Source organism: Ylistrum balloti, unplaced genomic scaffold (assembly GCF_031769215.1).
Source record: "Ylistrum balloti isolate Yb309-2 unplaced genomic scaffold, AGI_CSIRO_Ybal_v1 Utg370554, whole genome shotgun sequence".
Lineage (NCBI taxonomy): Eukaryota > Metazoa > Mollusca > Bivalvia > Pectinida > Pectinidae > Ylistrum > Ylistrum balloti.
In genome coordinates, this window is record NW_026782349.1 from 972,054 (window position 1) to 988,359 (window position 16,306).

General features: G+C 33.1%; 1 protein-coding gene across 1 annotated transcript; it reads left to right on the forward strand.

The window, feature by feature from the left end:
• The first annotated feature begins 36 nt into the window (after positions 1 to 36).
• Positions 37 to 14,640, forward strand: LOC132556183 (lipid droplet-regulating VLDL assembly factor AUP1-like). The gene is made up of 12 exons (XM_060220572.1): positions 37 to 157; positions 1,422 to 1,556; positions 2,082 to 2,244; positions 2,505 to 2,616; positions 3,153 to 3,222; positions 4,422 to 4,458; positions 5,577 to 5,618; positions 6,007 to 6,080; positions 6,546 to 6,739; positions 7,258 to 7,398; positions 9,794 to 9,915; positions 10,147 to 14,640. The coding sequence occupies exons 1-12, from the start codon at positions 126 to 128 to the stop codon at positions 10,279 to 10,281; spliced, it is 1,257 nt and encodes a 418-aa protein (XP_060076555.1). The 5' UTR covers positions 37 to 125; the 3' UTR covers positions 10,282 to 14,640.
• The last annotated feature ends 1,666 nt before the right edge of the window (positions 14,641 to 16,306 follow it).

Genomic DNA, 16,306 nt, shown 5'->3' on the forward strand with positions numbered 1-16,306 from the left:
ATTCCCATCATGCATTTTTCAAAATGGACGCATCCAGCAAAATGTTTCCGAGTGTCTGATGACTGTTTTTTCTTCGAGTATTTCCCCTTTTCTTTTTTAGTCTGTTTTGTTTTTTTTAATCAATAATGCATATAAGAAGACTATTCGACCATACCAGGTAATGAAACTTAAATATTAGTCTAAATGTTGAATGAAAAGTTGAAAATTAGTCCTGTAAAACGTTGCAAGCCTTTGACAGAACAGACCTATTCTGCTCAGAATGATTCTACCATGTTGGTGTTTATTTAGTTATACAAGTTATATTGCATATTACTTTGTTATGAAATACTACTATTAAGTTTTTTTCCGTGGCAATTATTTTCAAGGTTAATAAGTAATCTCTTTTTCAAGAACATGTTTCTGAAATGTCTTATGTTTACAGCTGAACATGTTAATATATTTATCGACTTTTTGTAAAATTAAAATGCAGGTATGTTACCATATATTGAAGCAGAACATGACTTGGCCACTAGCATGTGGGACCAACAGTAGCCTCTGTCAGATCACGTGTACCGCCCTCCTCTGTCAGTGCACCCTAAATCGCCTTAAATGTGTATTCATAATGGTCCTGCATTTGAGGGACAGTTACTGCTTTCAGTAATTAATTGGCAACTCAAATGAAAACTGTAATTCAATCGATCAGACCAGATGGTGTGAGGTCTTTATGTACTTTAGTTGGAAGATTTTGTTGAAGGAGGGAGTGTTGTAGGAAAACTTGTCAAGTCTGATCATGGTTGGTAGCTAGGTAGCACAATTACATATAGAAAGGTGGTTTATATTGAGTCGTTCAAGTACAAACAATCTGATCACTAGATTTCTTATTGCATAATCTATCTGTCAAAAATATACCTATGTATGAAAAATTATGTTATATTATGTAATGTCTTATTATAATATGCTAAAATGCTATTCCAGATCTAGGTCAGCATGATATTTCATGACAAGATGAATGTAAAGCCTTACTTAACAATGTATCATGAGCACTCAAAGATTTGTCTGTCCATGAAGGATTATAGACTTTTCATGTACTGTTTCTCTCAGTTTATCAGATAAAATCATGTTATGTAATTGTAATTGTGTCTGATCTGACTAACACTTGGTTCAAATCCATTACTTTGACAGTAGATGACAATCATAGCTTTAGTACCTTTATGATAAATATAGGTCAATATATTACTCCTCATTTCACAATTGTGGTTTGAACATTTTGATTTTACATTACTGGGTATGTGTATTTATTAAAGCATGATGTTAAGCTTTATCCTATGCTTCATCATTGTAAACCCACGGAACAATGCTCTGTATTCAGATGCAAAGGACAAAGCATGTCTTAAGGGCCTGTGCTTTCAATTATGTTATGAAAATTATTCATTTTTTCATAGATTTCCTGATGGAAGTTCTGTGGTGCTAACTACAGTCTTCTTTCCATTTGGGTTGGCACTGGTAATCATTCGAATATTCATCATGATGCATGCCTTACTGGTGTCTTGTATCCTACCCAAGTGTCAAGCTACAAGGTAAGTCACAGAGAACAGACTTAAACATTAAGTGTTAAAGAGATAGGGGTGACCTAAAAATTTTCAATATTTATCTGTGCTTAATTAGATAACTTTAATGTTTTATAAAAGTTAAGTCTTGCGATCTTGTAGCACTTGTAATATTGATGTGTTTATTCTGTGACAAATAGATGTAATACTCTTTAGTATTTGATCCATACATTTGTGATCTGAAAATTAATCCAAATAAAATGTTTATTTGCCAGATGTTTTCGAAATTACGATGTATTATGTCATAATGCTGTTGATGTACTTATCCAGGATCATGAATAAAAATTCCAACAGTAACAGTCAACCCATATCTATCCTGCAGAAAGCTTAGGAAACCAACACACTATCTGAATCTAAATCATGATGGGGTTAATACAGGCCAATAAACCAGTGGCAGGGTTTCCTACCAGACTTAATGTTGAATATATATGGTTTGCATGTCAAATATTTCAATATGATGCAGATTTCTTTTCTCATTTTTTTAAAATTCAATAGCTTTATCCTGAAATCACTGTTTGGAGTTGTGGGTATTCAAGTTATGGTTCAGGAGGATAAACGCAACAAACACCCCAACAAAATTAAACCAAAAATAGTTGTAGCCAATCATGTGTCTTATCTAGATCACATGGTCATCGATCTTATCCAGCCGAGTGTTGCAGTAAGTTATGACTCTGTTTTTGTTGTCTCAAATTTTATACATTGATCAGTGTTGTCAGAACAGTTTGATTTATATACTAGTTAACTCATTGCTGAATATGAACAATAAATCCTACTTTTTTATGATCAATCTTCAACATCATCAGTATTTCAATGCAGCAGTAATACATTCAGGAGATGCCATTTAATTCAGATTTGGATAAAAAAAAATCTCATCAAATAGACAGTTTTTACAAATAAATGCTACCTTTCTTTTTCCAGCCTGATGAAGTGGGTTTCTCTTCTTTCTACCGATGGCTGTTTTCTTACCGTGACTTTGGGATAGCTCAGGGAAAGGAACGTCTGGAAGAAAACATAAAGAAATATCTTCAAGGTATGATCAGATAAATTGTACACACAGGTCTTCACTGTATCAAAGTGAAATTTATGTATACTTCTGTAATCTGGACACCTGTATAAACGTGACTACAAAACTACCGGTAATTCTCTCTCTGTAATCTAGACACCTGTATAAATTAGACTGATAAACTAGGTCCCTCTCTGTAACTGGACACTTGTATAAACGTGACTACAAAACTACCGGTAATTCTCTCTCTGTAATCTTGACACCTGTATAAATTAGACTGATAAACTAGGTCCCTCTCTGTAACTGGACACCTGTATAAACTAGACTTATGAAATAGGTTCCTTTCTGTAAACTCATTGTCTAATCTTTTTCTCTGAGGAAAATGTACAGAATGCATATATATGTAGATATCCACAACACAATGATTATATGTTACCATATCTTATCTTTCTTCATGACTTTTATATGAAATAGCAGATATTTAGTATTCATCACTTTAAAGTCACCAACAGTATTATGTATGTATACAACATTGAATAAAATACTTTCATGTCTTTTCACAGATCAGAATATACCAGTATTGTTTCTGCCAGAGGGAACTCCTACCAATGGATCAGGAATTCTAAAATTTAGGTAAAATAACAACCCAGCTCTTATTGGATTAGAAATCATAGAGAATCAAAGTTTCCAAGTTTTAGTGTTAATGGAATCCCTTTTCATTCAAAAACAAAAGAGGTTTTAGCCACACTTTGATCTTCCAAATCTCTGCCATCATTTGAAACAAGAAACCAGTCATTCTCCACACCTTGTTTTATCATCCATTAAGTACTGATATAGGGAATCAGAGTTCCTATAGGGGTTAACTATCCCTTTATGGAGTGTGACTAAATGAATTCAAAAAAAAAAATAACAAAAAAACAAAAACAAAGACCTTTTGACATTCTCCACACCTTGTTTTATCATCCATTAAGTACTGATATAGGGAATCAGAGTTCCTATAGGGGTTAACTATCCCTCTATGGAGTGTGACTAAATGAATTTAAAAATAAAACAAAAAAACAAAGACAAAGACCTTTTGACATGTTTTTGATTTCTCCTTTTTATGTTTTGTAAAATATGAAGATTTTGATGCCAGTGTTGAAAGCCATCAGTGCATTACTTTATTATACTATTGTACTGATAATTATTACCAGAGTCCCTTTGAGGTTTGAGTCTCCCTTCCTAGTGTCTGTCTAAAAGATTTCATGTAATAGGGAAAAAGATATTGTTTAATATGTTTAAACATATCCTTGACACTCCTAGGATTATGATCACCTTTGCTCTCTGCACCCCTGGAACATGTCTTAAGCAAACTTGAAGGAAGTTGGATGTGGCTCCTTTGTGATCTTCAAAAGGAGGGTATCAACATGTGATTGGTCAGTTTTTTTTCTCTGGGAACCAGTCAAATTACTTAGCTTGTGCCTTCAATTTTGCCATGACATGTTCCAGAGGTGCAGAGGGCGAAAGTGATCATAACCCCTTTAGTATCATGGATGGTTTAAATGTGGAATTGTTTGTTTGTGCAAAGTCATACATAACATTAAAAGCTACGTAATTTTTTTACAAAGTTGGTAAAAATGCTGGCTTCAAAATTCATTAATGTTACCATTTCAGAGTAAATCAGTTTGCACTCTGGGTGCACAATAGGTGAAATCTTATCTTCATTGTTAGCACATGAAGTAAATAAAATAATGATAAGAATTGGATGTATTTGTATATACCAAGTGTTACAGGGTTAATCTGAATTTATTTATAGAAACAATACTAAAACAGACATTGTCTTTAATTTACAGAACATTTCCATTTTCACTTAAGGTTCCAGTGCTGCCTGTAAGTATCACTAAGTTTTCAAATTATCTTAATTTATTTTTTAGCCCACCATCTGATATTCAAATTGCCTTTCGTCCATGGTCCATTGTCTGTCTGTCTGGCCTTACATAGACAATTTTTGTTATTTCTATTTCTTGAGAAGTACTTAATAGATCTTTCTCAAATTTCATCTGTAGGTTCTCCTTTGTCCCTAGTTGTGCCTGTTTGATTTCGGGACTGATCAGAAAAACAAAAAGGCTGACAGATGGCCATCTTGATTTTTTTCAATGAAGTTTGTTATCGCTTGTGAAGTAAAGTACTTGATAGATCTCTCTCAAATTACATGTGTAGATTCCCCTTGGTCTCTAGTTAGGCTCATGTGATTTTAGTTCTCATCAGAAAAACAAAATGGCCAAAAGGCAACCATCTTGGATTTTGACTTTGAAAGTTTTTTATCACTATTTCTGGAGACATACTACATAGCTTTTTCTCAAATTTCATGTATAGATTTCTCTTGGGCCCTAGTTGTGCCTGTTTAAGTATGGGACTGATCAGAAAAACAAGATGGCATACAAGCAGCTATCTTGGATTTTGCCTAGTAAATATTGTTATCTTTATTTTTTAAGAAGCACTAAATGGATCGTTCTCAAATTTCATATGTAAGTTCCTTTTGGTCTCTAATTGTGCTGTTTGATTTTGGGACTGATTAGAAAAAACAAAATTGCTTCTGGGCGACCATAGTGGATTTTGAAGGTATATTCAAATTTCTTATCGTTGAGAGCAAAAGAAGAGAAGAGAAAAGATCAAACATAAGTGGGCACAAAGATTGGGATCTCTTGTTTTTCATTGTTCATATAAATATTGCTTCTCATTAGACAATGAAATTATTCAGTGGACACTGTTCTGTTTACAAGGAAATGAAGTAATGAAATTTATGAAATGTCTCATTTCGTTGTACTGGTAGTGTTGTTAACAGAAAAGTTCATACAGTTTTAATTACATTTCGTTGTTATTCTCAGTGAATTTTGCTATTCAATAAATCTCCATACCATGTGGTAGAATTTTTGTATCAAATATTTTAACTTAAAATTTATGACAAAATTTGTCTCGGATAATAGTTTCTTATTATTGAAATACAGGTGAGCATCTCTTACACAAGATGGCCTCTCACTATGCCAGTGGTAAGTAATATTTTATACTTAAGATGGCCTCAAACAATGCCTGTGGTAAGTAATATTTTGTTCTAGAGATTGCCAACAACAATGCCTGTGGTTAGTAATATCTTGTTCTAGAGATTGCCAAGAACAATGAGAATAATGAGAATTAAACTTAAGCCACAAGCCAGGGTCAACCATGTAAACAATCTGCCGTTGAACATGTAACATCACTGTTCATGTTGTTTCACAGATATGCATAAATCATTACTAATTTGATTGTATGTTGAGTTGCTTTAGGGACAACAAATGATCATTAACAAAAACTGCATGTAGATTTACTTATGACAGTTTATTACAACATTTCTTCTGTTATGTAAGGGTGTACTATCAGTGAGATTCTGTTCTATTTCAGTCTACTATTAAAAGTACAAGATTGAGTGAATGCTTCTGGATACTTTTCTACCCGTACACGATCTTCAAGCTCCGGTAAGTTTATACTCTTTTATACTTCATCAAACTCTTTATATAAATGACAAAAGAAAATGCATGTCGACAGAATATTTATTCAAACTCATATTTAATGAAACTGGGGCAAAATATGAACAAAAGAAAGACTTACATGGAAACCTGTGAAAAGTGTAAGGAGAATATGACCACGCACAATTTTGACAATGTATATTGATATATTATGTGACAAATGTTTAGCAAGAAAATTTTAACAAGAATATTTGAGATGTTGTTTAGAAATTTAAAAACAGATTGGTCATTTTGACAGTTATCTGCCTGGTTAATTAGTGACAATTTTGAGTTGAACAAATATATGATATGGACGAAATGCTGGAATCATAAGAATATGAAAGTTATAATAGCATTGAATTTCAAGTCTTTGACATTTTAAAAATTATTGAAAAGATATCAACTGTTCGCTAAGCATGTGGTATTGACTTTCAGGTTATTGGAGCCAATGGAACAAGAGGAAAAAGAAACAACAGAGGTGTTTGGGGAGCGAGTGAGGAAGAAGATTGCTGTAAGTTTGGGAGTACCTGCAACCAATTACACAGCTGGGGATAAAGTAGAATACCTTAAGAGACTCAGTGCTGATCAAGTAAATCAGGCCCAACGCATCAGACAGATAAATCTACAAAGTAAGTGGTGCTTGTATAGATTATACTGTTGCTTGAACTATAAAGGTGTTACTACCTTACAGTTTTCAATATTACAATATTCGTGGAATGGACAAGTGTATGTGATATGCAGATGGTATGTTATGTAATTGTGATCTCTATTTAAATTTTTTTTTGTTTATGAAGATTTAAAAAAAAGATTAGAGCTGTTATAGAAATTAGAAAGGTTTTTATGTACATACACTGTAAACATACATATTATAACAGTTATCATATCTTTTGTGCTTTCCCGCTGAAGGTATTCCTGAAAATAGTGATTGTGCTAATTGCCGTTTTGGAAATAGTGAATGTGCAAATACGTCATTGCTCTTATTGACCAAAAGGGGATAGTGAGCTAAAATTACATCTTGCCAAATTAAGTACTTTTACAATATCTCAATATTTTAGTATCTTAGGTTTTTCATTTGTACTGAAACCTTGGCATTTATCTTTCATCTATAAAGTACATCATTATCAGTAATTTCCCCCCACCCTGATAGGTCAAAGAGACAATGGCACCAAGGAGAGTCAGACAAATGGAGACAACTTTGTGAACACCAGCCCAGAAATTAGAAAGATGGCCCAGCAAGTGAAAGATGTGTTGCCTACTGCATCAATGCCTCAAATAATTCGAGAGCTTGGTACGTATGTCAGTGTGAGGTTGTCTTAAAAAACAGGTGATATCTTAATACCTCATTGTTTAGTGATGACAATACTGGCACAACATATTGCACAGTAAATGACCCCATTGCTAATTGTAAATGAAATAACTTGATTCCCATTTGTAAGCATGATTTGATCAAGAAAACATTAGTTGTCACATTAAATGCAATTGTTCATAGTAATGCATTAGATGCTATCGTTCATAGTTATCCTTTTGAATGCTGTTGTTCATAGTTGTCACATTAAATACTGTTGTTCATAGTTGTCACATTAAATGCTGTTGTTGTTCATAGTTGTCACATTAAATACTGTTGTTCATAGTTGTCACATTAAATACTGTTGTTCATAGTTGTCACATTAAATACTGTTGTTCATAGTTGTCACATTAAATGCTGTTGTTGTTCATAGTTGTCACATTAAATACTGTTGTTCATAGTTGTCACATTAAATGCTGTTGTTCATAGTTGTCACATTAAATGCTGTTGTTCATAGTTGTCACATTAAATGCTGTTGTTCATAGTTGTCACATTAAATGCTGTTGTTCATAGTTGTCACATTAAATGTTATTTGTTATCATGTTTTTGGGACTTATTTGTCATATGAGGCATAGAACAATAACATTTTCAGGTGGATTTTCTATTGTCATAAAAAACTTCAAATATACCAAGTAATATTTATTTACAAATCATGTGATGCATGCAATCATGTGTTTTTCCTTAAATTGATTTTTACTCCATCTCTTAATAATTACCTTCATTATCAATACTGTTTGCCGTGCTACATAATTGTCCCTGTTTCAGTTAAATTCATTTTATTTCAAATATTTTTATTGCACTGAGTATAGAAATAATGTCCATTATTATATTAACATTAAAATTTGATTGGATTATTAAACACACCATAATGATATCTGAGGTGGTACATTTTCTTTTGCTTAAACTAATTGTCGTAAATTGAAACAGCTGTGTTAGTGGAGATGTTGTCATTGTCGTCAACATTTCACACTATTTTACATTTAGAACATCAGAAACAAGAACTCCAATTTAACCAAATTTCATCTGAAGTTAGATCACATAATTGAAACTTCAACTTATCTATCATTCACAGAATCAACATCAAGATACAATGAACTCTTAAGATATCCAAGATTTTGATAAACTGAATTTCACATTTAGCTCTTTTTATTGGAACATAACATTTTACAGTGTATAATAGAAATCACAAAACCAAGAAATTATTAAAAAGAATTTTATTTTGGGTACACTAAAAATGTCTAGAAAAGGGAGAATTCAGACTACAAAATATATACCAAATTTTGTTAAATTCAGTTACAATGGAAACTTGTTATCTCAAATTCTAGGGACCATTGAAAATGTTATGATTTAATGCTAGTTTCATTGACAATATCAGTTTCATGACCTGGATTACTTTAGAACAAAGCACTTGCTACAATTGCACAGTACCCTGTGCTTCAAACAGTGTAAACTAATCTGTTATTTTAAAAGGGCTCTAAATTAACACAAGCAGATAGATTTCTACTTTCTCTCTTTTGTTTTTTGATTTATCTAAAATAATTTTGAATATTTTGCTTTTGATACACTTCTTGGAACGATGTTTAAAGTTACAGATCATGTTAAAACGACTTTACTAGAATAAATATATGAAATAAGCAGCACAGGTCAGAAAATTGTGTAGTAGGCCAGGTTGCATGCATCTTAAGGAGCAATCAAAATGAAAGTTTTTTTAATGGTGGTACAACAATAACATGAAGAAATTGACACAGGTAAAGGAATTTCAGTCTATCACATTGATTTTAAAACATGATAACTTTTTGTACAGGTAAGTCATTGCTACATTACAGTGACACTAATTAAGCCATCATTTTAATTTGATAACTGGTAACTTTTTGTCAGAGGTCAACTGTTGTGTATTCTCTGGATCAATACATTTTAGCCATGTGTTATGTACAGGTGACTTTCGATTCTTCATATGTGTTGATCAAACTCTTTAGAAGACATGCTAATGTTTTGACAAAAAATAATTTTGAGACAACGAATGATTTTTCACTTGCCTTATTTACAATTGAAGGGAATGAAAAAAAACTTAGACCCAAATGAAATTTGAGTCATCAGAACTAAAATTACATAGATGAAGAGGGGAAAAAAATCAGGACTTAAGATTATTTTGACTAAAATAGAATTTCAACTCAAGCGATTTTGAGACAACCATTTTCAACTGTATATCCAGCTTAATGCTGTAGTATATTGTATTTAACAGTAGATTTGCCTGAGTAAACTTTGTTTTGAAAACTAAGGGGTGCAAATGTGATGATAACCTGTAGTAAAATAAGTGCTCATCTTGAATTCTTTTCAGAAACAACTAAAGATGTAGATGCAGCAATAACTAATATACTAGAGGGAAGCACAGCAGAAGATACTAAAAAATCTGATACAAAAGACACCCCAAAAATGGAGGATATAAAAACAGGCATCTGTGTAAGTATGATTTCCTACTGAATTAGAAGCAATGGCTGTCTTCAGGTGATCAGTGGATACATGTAAACCTACATTGTATCCATCAATATGGTTAGGATTTCATACAATAACTAGAATTTAAGGCATATAAAATTGAAATATCATATCGAAAGTAGTTCTGTATTTCTTTCATGTATATCTTAAAATTCTGATACCACTTTTAGATGAAATTGTACTTTTTGATGTTTTCAGGCATCTCAACAAAAATACAAATCCAACATATTTCCACGTACAGCACCTGATCGCCAGCTATCACTGGATGAACGAAAGAAACTTATGATTGCAACAGCACGACAGCGCTATAAGGAAAAACATGGATTGTTGTGATCCTATAGCCTGTAAACTATTGTCTTCTGGTGCTTCTTGTTTTCTATCATAGATTTATATTGACCTAATGACCCAACAACTTAATTTGGTTGTATAAAAGTCACCTAAAACAATGGATTATGTGGCAGTCTCTACACAGAGTATGGTTTGCTGCGAACAGGAGGTATAGTGCTTGTGTCATGGAGTTTAAGTCTCTTTACTTGAAAACAGAACATACACTGTAATTTCACTGAAGTATAGGTCTGTATGATAGTACACATACAGTTCAAATACTGCTTGTAAATCAGCACAGAGAGTAGGCCACTTGTATTATAATCAAATACTGTATTACAGAGACATTTCCTCAACTTCTGAGATGTTCTTACGTGACTTGTTGTCATTGGTGAATCGTAGCTTTGTCAGAGGGCACCATTTTGTTTACTGGAGGATACTAGTGACCATTGACTTTGGTGTGTGAACCATTTGCACACAGGATAGTACAGAACACAGCTTGAATGTGTCAATTGGATTCCCTTCTTCATTTTGTTATTGTCAATGTGAATTAGGTCAATGAAGTACAACAGATAGTGTTACAGATATACTCTCAGTGATCATTGGCTTGTTTATAATTAATTATTCGCAATAATGACTGGTATTTGCCTTTCATTGTAACTTGTATAAGATATAGGTCACCATAACTTAAACAGGATATAGGTCACTGTGACTTTTACACTATATAGATCACTTTGACTTGTACATTAATATTGGTCGTTGATTACATTATATAAGGTTGGTGACATTCACAGGATAAAGGTCACTGAAATATACAAAATACTAGTAAATGTGACATGTGCATGATATTGGTCACAGTGACTTGTACATTATATAGGTCACTGGTCACAATGACTTGTGCATTACATAGGTCACTACAACTTTAACAGGATATAGGTGTTGCAGTTGCACAGGATATAGATCACAGCATACAGATACATTATGCTGGTCTCAGTGACTTGGACAGGGTAAGTTTTACTAAAACAGTTTATAGGTCACTGAGACTTGTACATGATTACAGAAATATGTAGAGAATAGGTCAATATGACTATAGAGGATATAGGTCACTTGACTTGTTTGCAAGGTACAAGTAATTGTTTGTAGAGATTGATATCATACAAAAACTAAATTTAGGAGTACAAAGACATCTTAGTTCAACAATACTTATCTTGTTCAGAAGATTACACTGAGGGAGCATAAAGCGAGTGTTGTAGACATCAGTGCTGCAATAGTGTGCTAGTGTTAACCTTGATCACTTATACAGGTAGGTACTTACTGTACTTCTGTCACATCAGCCAGTGATGTAGACATCAGTGTTGTACTAATGTGTGCGAGTGTTGACCTTAATTACTTATACAGGTAGGTAATTACTGTACTTCTGTCACATCAGCCAGTGATGTAGACATCAGTGCTGTACTGGTGTGTGTGAGTATTAACCTTAATTACTTATACAGGTAGGTACTTACCATACACATTATGCATGATCACAGTGCAGATGCATTAGTAGTGCTGTCTCGCAGTGACTGTTGAACTAAATTGGATTTCTTGAAGTTATTTTAGAGCTCTTATGATAGCATGTAGTAGATGTTGGAAAGAATGAAGTTTCCTGGGGACTTTGTTGGAGAATTTGATTCCTGGAGATGTTTGGGAGAACAAATTTTCTTGCGACAAAGGTGGAGAAATTGTTTTCCTTCCAACTTGTTCAGAAGTTGATTCCTGGGGAAAGTAAAACGTATCTATTTTTTCCCGAAGAGCATGAGAAGAATGAGATTCTTAAGATGTGAGTAGAATGACTTTAGGGACTGTAGAGAAATAGATTCCAAAGATATGAGAAGAATGATCCTGGGGACTGTATAGAGGCAGATTCCTAAGATATGAGAAGAATGATCCTGGGGACTGTATAGAGGCAGATTCCTGTGAGAAAAGTGATTTGAGGGCCTGTTTAGAAGGAGTTTCCAAAACCAAAGATGTGAGAAGAATGATTGGGGAGACTATATAGAGGCAGATTCCTTAGATGCAAGAAGAATGGTTTTAGGGACTCTATAGAGGCAGTTTCCTGTGGAAACTGTATGTAAAATACTTGGTGATTGTTAGAGTAAATCTGATTCCTGTTGAGAACAGATATCAATAAACAAATTTCTTCATTTTAGTCAGAATCATTTTAGTCATCACATATATAGGTGTTGTTCTTTTCTGAATTTTTGACAAGGTAACATATGTCTACAGAAGGACATTGGTCTCTAATCCATCAAGCTCTGTTTCTAATCAAAATCATGGAGTACAATATCAAGTCCTGGACTTTGATAAGACTGTTGACACAGTCTGGTGTTCCAGCTCTGCAATTTGGGTGTTTTGATAATGTTTCATTTCATATCAAAATGTTCATATTTCACACAGCTGTAATCCTGTTCTGTATTTTATTGGAAAATGACTTTATTTGTGTCTTCAATACATTTAATGTACAATGAACTTCAATTCACGGTTGTCTCCCTTTGCAAAATTTATACAATAATAAAAAGAAGTTTGTATTCATCTTTATTTTAAGCTTAAAAAAGCGTGTCAAATGATAGCAATACATTTGTACATAATTTATTATCATTGCTTAGATCAAGAACCATCTTCAATCCCCACAAATTCCTTAAAACTATGGTACCTATAGAGGGTTTCTACTGGTGCACCAGGATTCATTTTCATTCCTACAAATTCCTGTTCTTAAAACTATGGTACCTGTAGAGGGTTTCTACTGGTGAACCAGGATTCATTTTCATTCCCTCAACTTCCTGTTCTTAAAATTATGTTACCTAAGTTAAAGAACTATCTTACAAATTTCAAATTAATGATGCCTTGTTGATAAACATAATAAATTTTCAAACTCAGAATTTTTAATGCTTGAAGTTAAAAAGAAACTGGATAATGGGCCTGTGATTTCAGGCCTGATGAAGTCCCTGCAGTATTATAATAGTGTTTCACTCGGACATCTTTTAAGGTGACACCATATACATAATATTGTGTAAATGATGTCGCATGATTGTTTTGGTGGTGAAAAATGTATCGTCTGAATTAAAATTCAGTTGTCTGAAAGGGAAATCAGTGTGAGAGTTTATGTTGGATTTCTCAAAAACATGAGAAAGACATTTATATCAATGAAATATGGAATTTAATACATTTCATCAGACTACTTTTTGATAAGGCTTGGAACTTTTCAAAACATTGAACTTTTTGTATAAGCTTGTCGAAGTGATTCCAGTGACACACTGGTCTTGTTTTCAAAATCATTTGAAAGAATTGTTGGATTTCTGCAACATGTATAACAATATTGGTGTGACTTACCATTTTTAATTTTTATCAATGATATGGATAATTAGTAGATTTTTTTTGTCTTTAGTAACTTTGATTTGAGGATGGAGGTAAATATTTTACAAGTTCTAGTTTTTCTAGTACTTGTAGGTTGATGTTTCATCTGTTAGGGTATTGATTCACCACTAATTGATGAAGTTACGTATACTAGAACGGGTAATTACTTTATACATCTATACTAGTGTGTAATTATTACAGCCAGGAGTCTTCTTTTTTTTATGTATGTTACATATGTTACACAATTTCACAATGAAGTACTGGTATTTTGGTGAAGTATTTTGTTTTAAACCTTATTTAATTAAAGCAGTATTTTTTCCCCTAACAACGCTTTTGTTCTAAAGTGTTTCATGCTAAGACAAGAAGGCATGAAATCATTTTTAGATTCAGCCATCTTTGACAACCAAGGGACCTGCAATTGATATGCCAATTTTCCAATCTTATCTATATTCTTGTTAAATGTTTCTTAGCAAATTAAAATGTTCTACATCTTTAAATAGGCCTGTTAATTAAGCAGTGATACTGCAGTTATCATTATGAAAGACATCACAAGTAATTCCATAACATGTTCAAGACCTTTCTATTTGTATCATTGGCAGTTGTACACAGCCTTTACATTTACTTCGACATACTTTAGAATAGAAGGTAAGGCTATCAAGTGTGGGACCCATACTTTAGAATAGAAGGTAAGGTTATCAAGTGTGGGACCCATACTTTAGAATAGAAGGTAAGGTTATCAAGTGTGGGACCCATACTTTAGAATAGACGATAAGGCTATGAAGTGTGGGACCCATACTTTAGAATAGACGATAAGGCTATGAAGTGTAGAACCCTTGTGTATTGAAGATTCATGCTGTCTTTTTTCTTCTATCTGTAGCAATTTATTCAATACCACAATATCCATCTCTGTTTAGTTCCTTGTTCTTTCAGAACTTAACTATTTTTTGACAATAAATTGAATGCTATGAACTTGAATTTGGTTATTCCTCACTCTCTGTATGCTTACATTGATAATCTTTTGTAATAACTGACTTATTGTTTTAGCAACAGCCCAAGACTACTTCCATCATAATGGCATTAAACTAAACCTTTCAATTTGTCTACAGGTAAAACTTAACATGTATTTATATTCAGACTTTGCATTTTACAATCAATCATGTTTCAGGAGTAATGCTAAAGTTATTATTTTTAAGATGTTCTGTATCAAAATTGAAATTGTGAAAAATAGATACTTTAGAATAAAATGAAGAACGAAAAGAATACCTAGTCTGTTTTGGGTGGTCGGGAGGTGTAGTGGTAATTCACCTACATGTCCTGGTTCGATTCTTGGAGCAGACATGAATAGGTATGGGGTCACTTTTCCGACCACATGGATTTTACCCGGGTCCTCCAGTTTTCTTCCACAGTAAGACTTCCATATGGGACCACAGGAGTCAGTAATACAAGTATGAATGATGTGTTTTGCAATTGTAAAATAAACAAGGGCTATCAGAAATGGGTTATGCACCCCAAATGGGACAAAATTTTAGTATGAATAATTAACAAAGGGCAAAATGAGTGATTCTTGTGCACTGCCCTCCTACTCATTCAGATCTATTTCCCAAGGAAATTTCATGTTAATACCTCTTAATAGATTTAGCTTTGGACAAAACTTAAGTTTGAAAAATGACAAAGGCCAATAACTCCTAAATCATGCAAAGAGAGTGATGCTTCTTGTCCACTGCACTTCTCCTTGATGAGAACTATCTATGAAGTTTCATGTTGATGTTGATACCTCTTACAGTGTAATGCTCCAGATAAAATTTAAAGTATGAAAAATAACAAAGGGTAATAACTCCTAAATTATGCAAAAAAAGAGTAATTGTTCTTGTGCACTGCACTTCTCCTTGTTGAGATCTATCTACTTATGAAGTTCCATGCTGATACACAGTACCTTTTATATTTTCATGAAATCTAACGAAGTGGAAGAGAACCAAAGCCCTGGTTGTACAAATGACATAGAGGATGGAGCATCAACATCTGGATTCCATGGCTTTGTTATTATTAGTTGACATGTTTCGGCTAGCTAGGTGACGTCGTCAGAACAACGGTAAAGATATTTGAATAGCTGAAGTAAAAATTATGTCTTAGCCATGACGTAATTACAATTTTTACTTTAGCTATTCAATTATTTTTACTGTTGTTCTGATGAAGGCAAGTCTAGCAAGCCAAAACATGTCTACTTATAATAAAACTACAGAATCCAGATGTTTATGCTCTATCTTATATTTTTAGTGTAATGCTCCAAACAGAATTTAAGTATGAAATATAACAAAGGGCAATAACTCCTAAATTATGCAAAAGAGAGTGATGATTCTGGTGCACTGCACTTCTCCTTGTTGTGATCTATCTACCTATGAAGTTTTATGTAGATTCCTCTTATAGCATTTGAGTTATACTGCGGACAAAGTTATGACGGATGGATGGACAGACAAAGCAGCAACTATATGCACTGACTTTCGAGAGCATAAAAAAGGTTCAATTTTTTTCAATAGTCTGTACCATGACTTTCGCAGGAAAAAATATTTTTCACTGCATGCTTTTTATAAAATGTTAAATGTATAAACCATTAAAAACTCAATACAGTGTTGGGAGTGTGAAG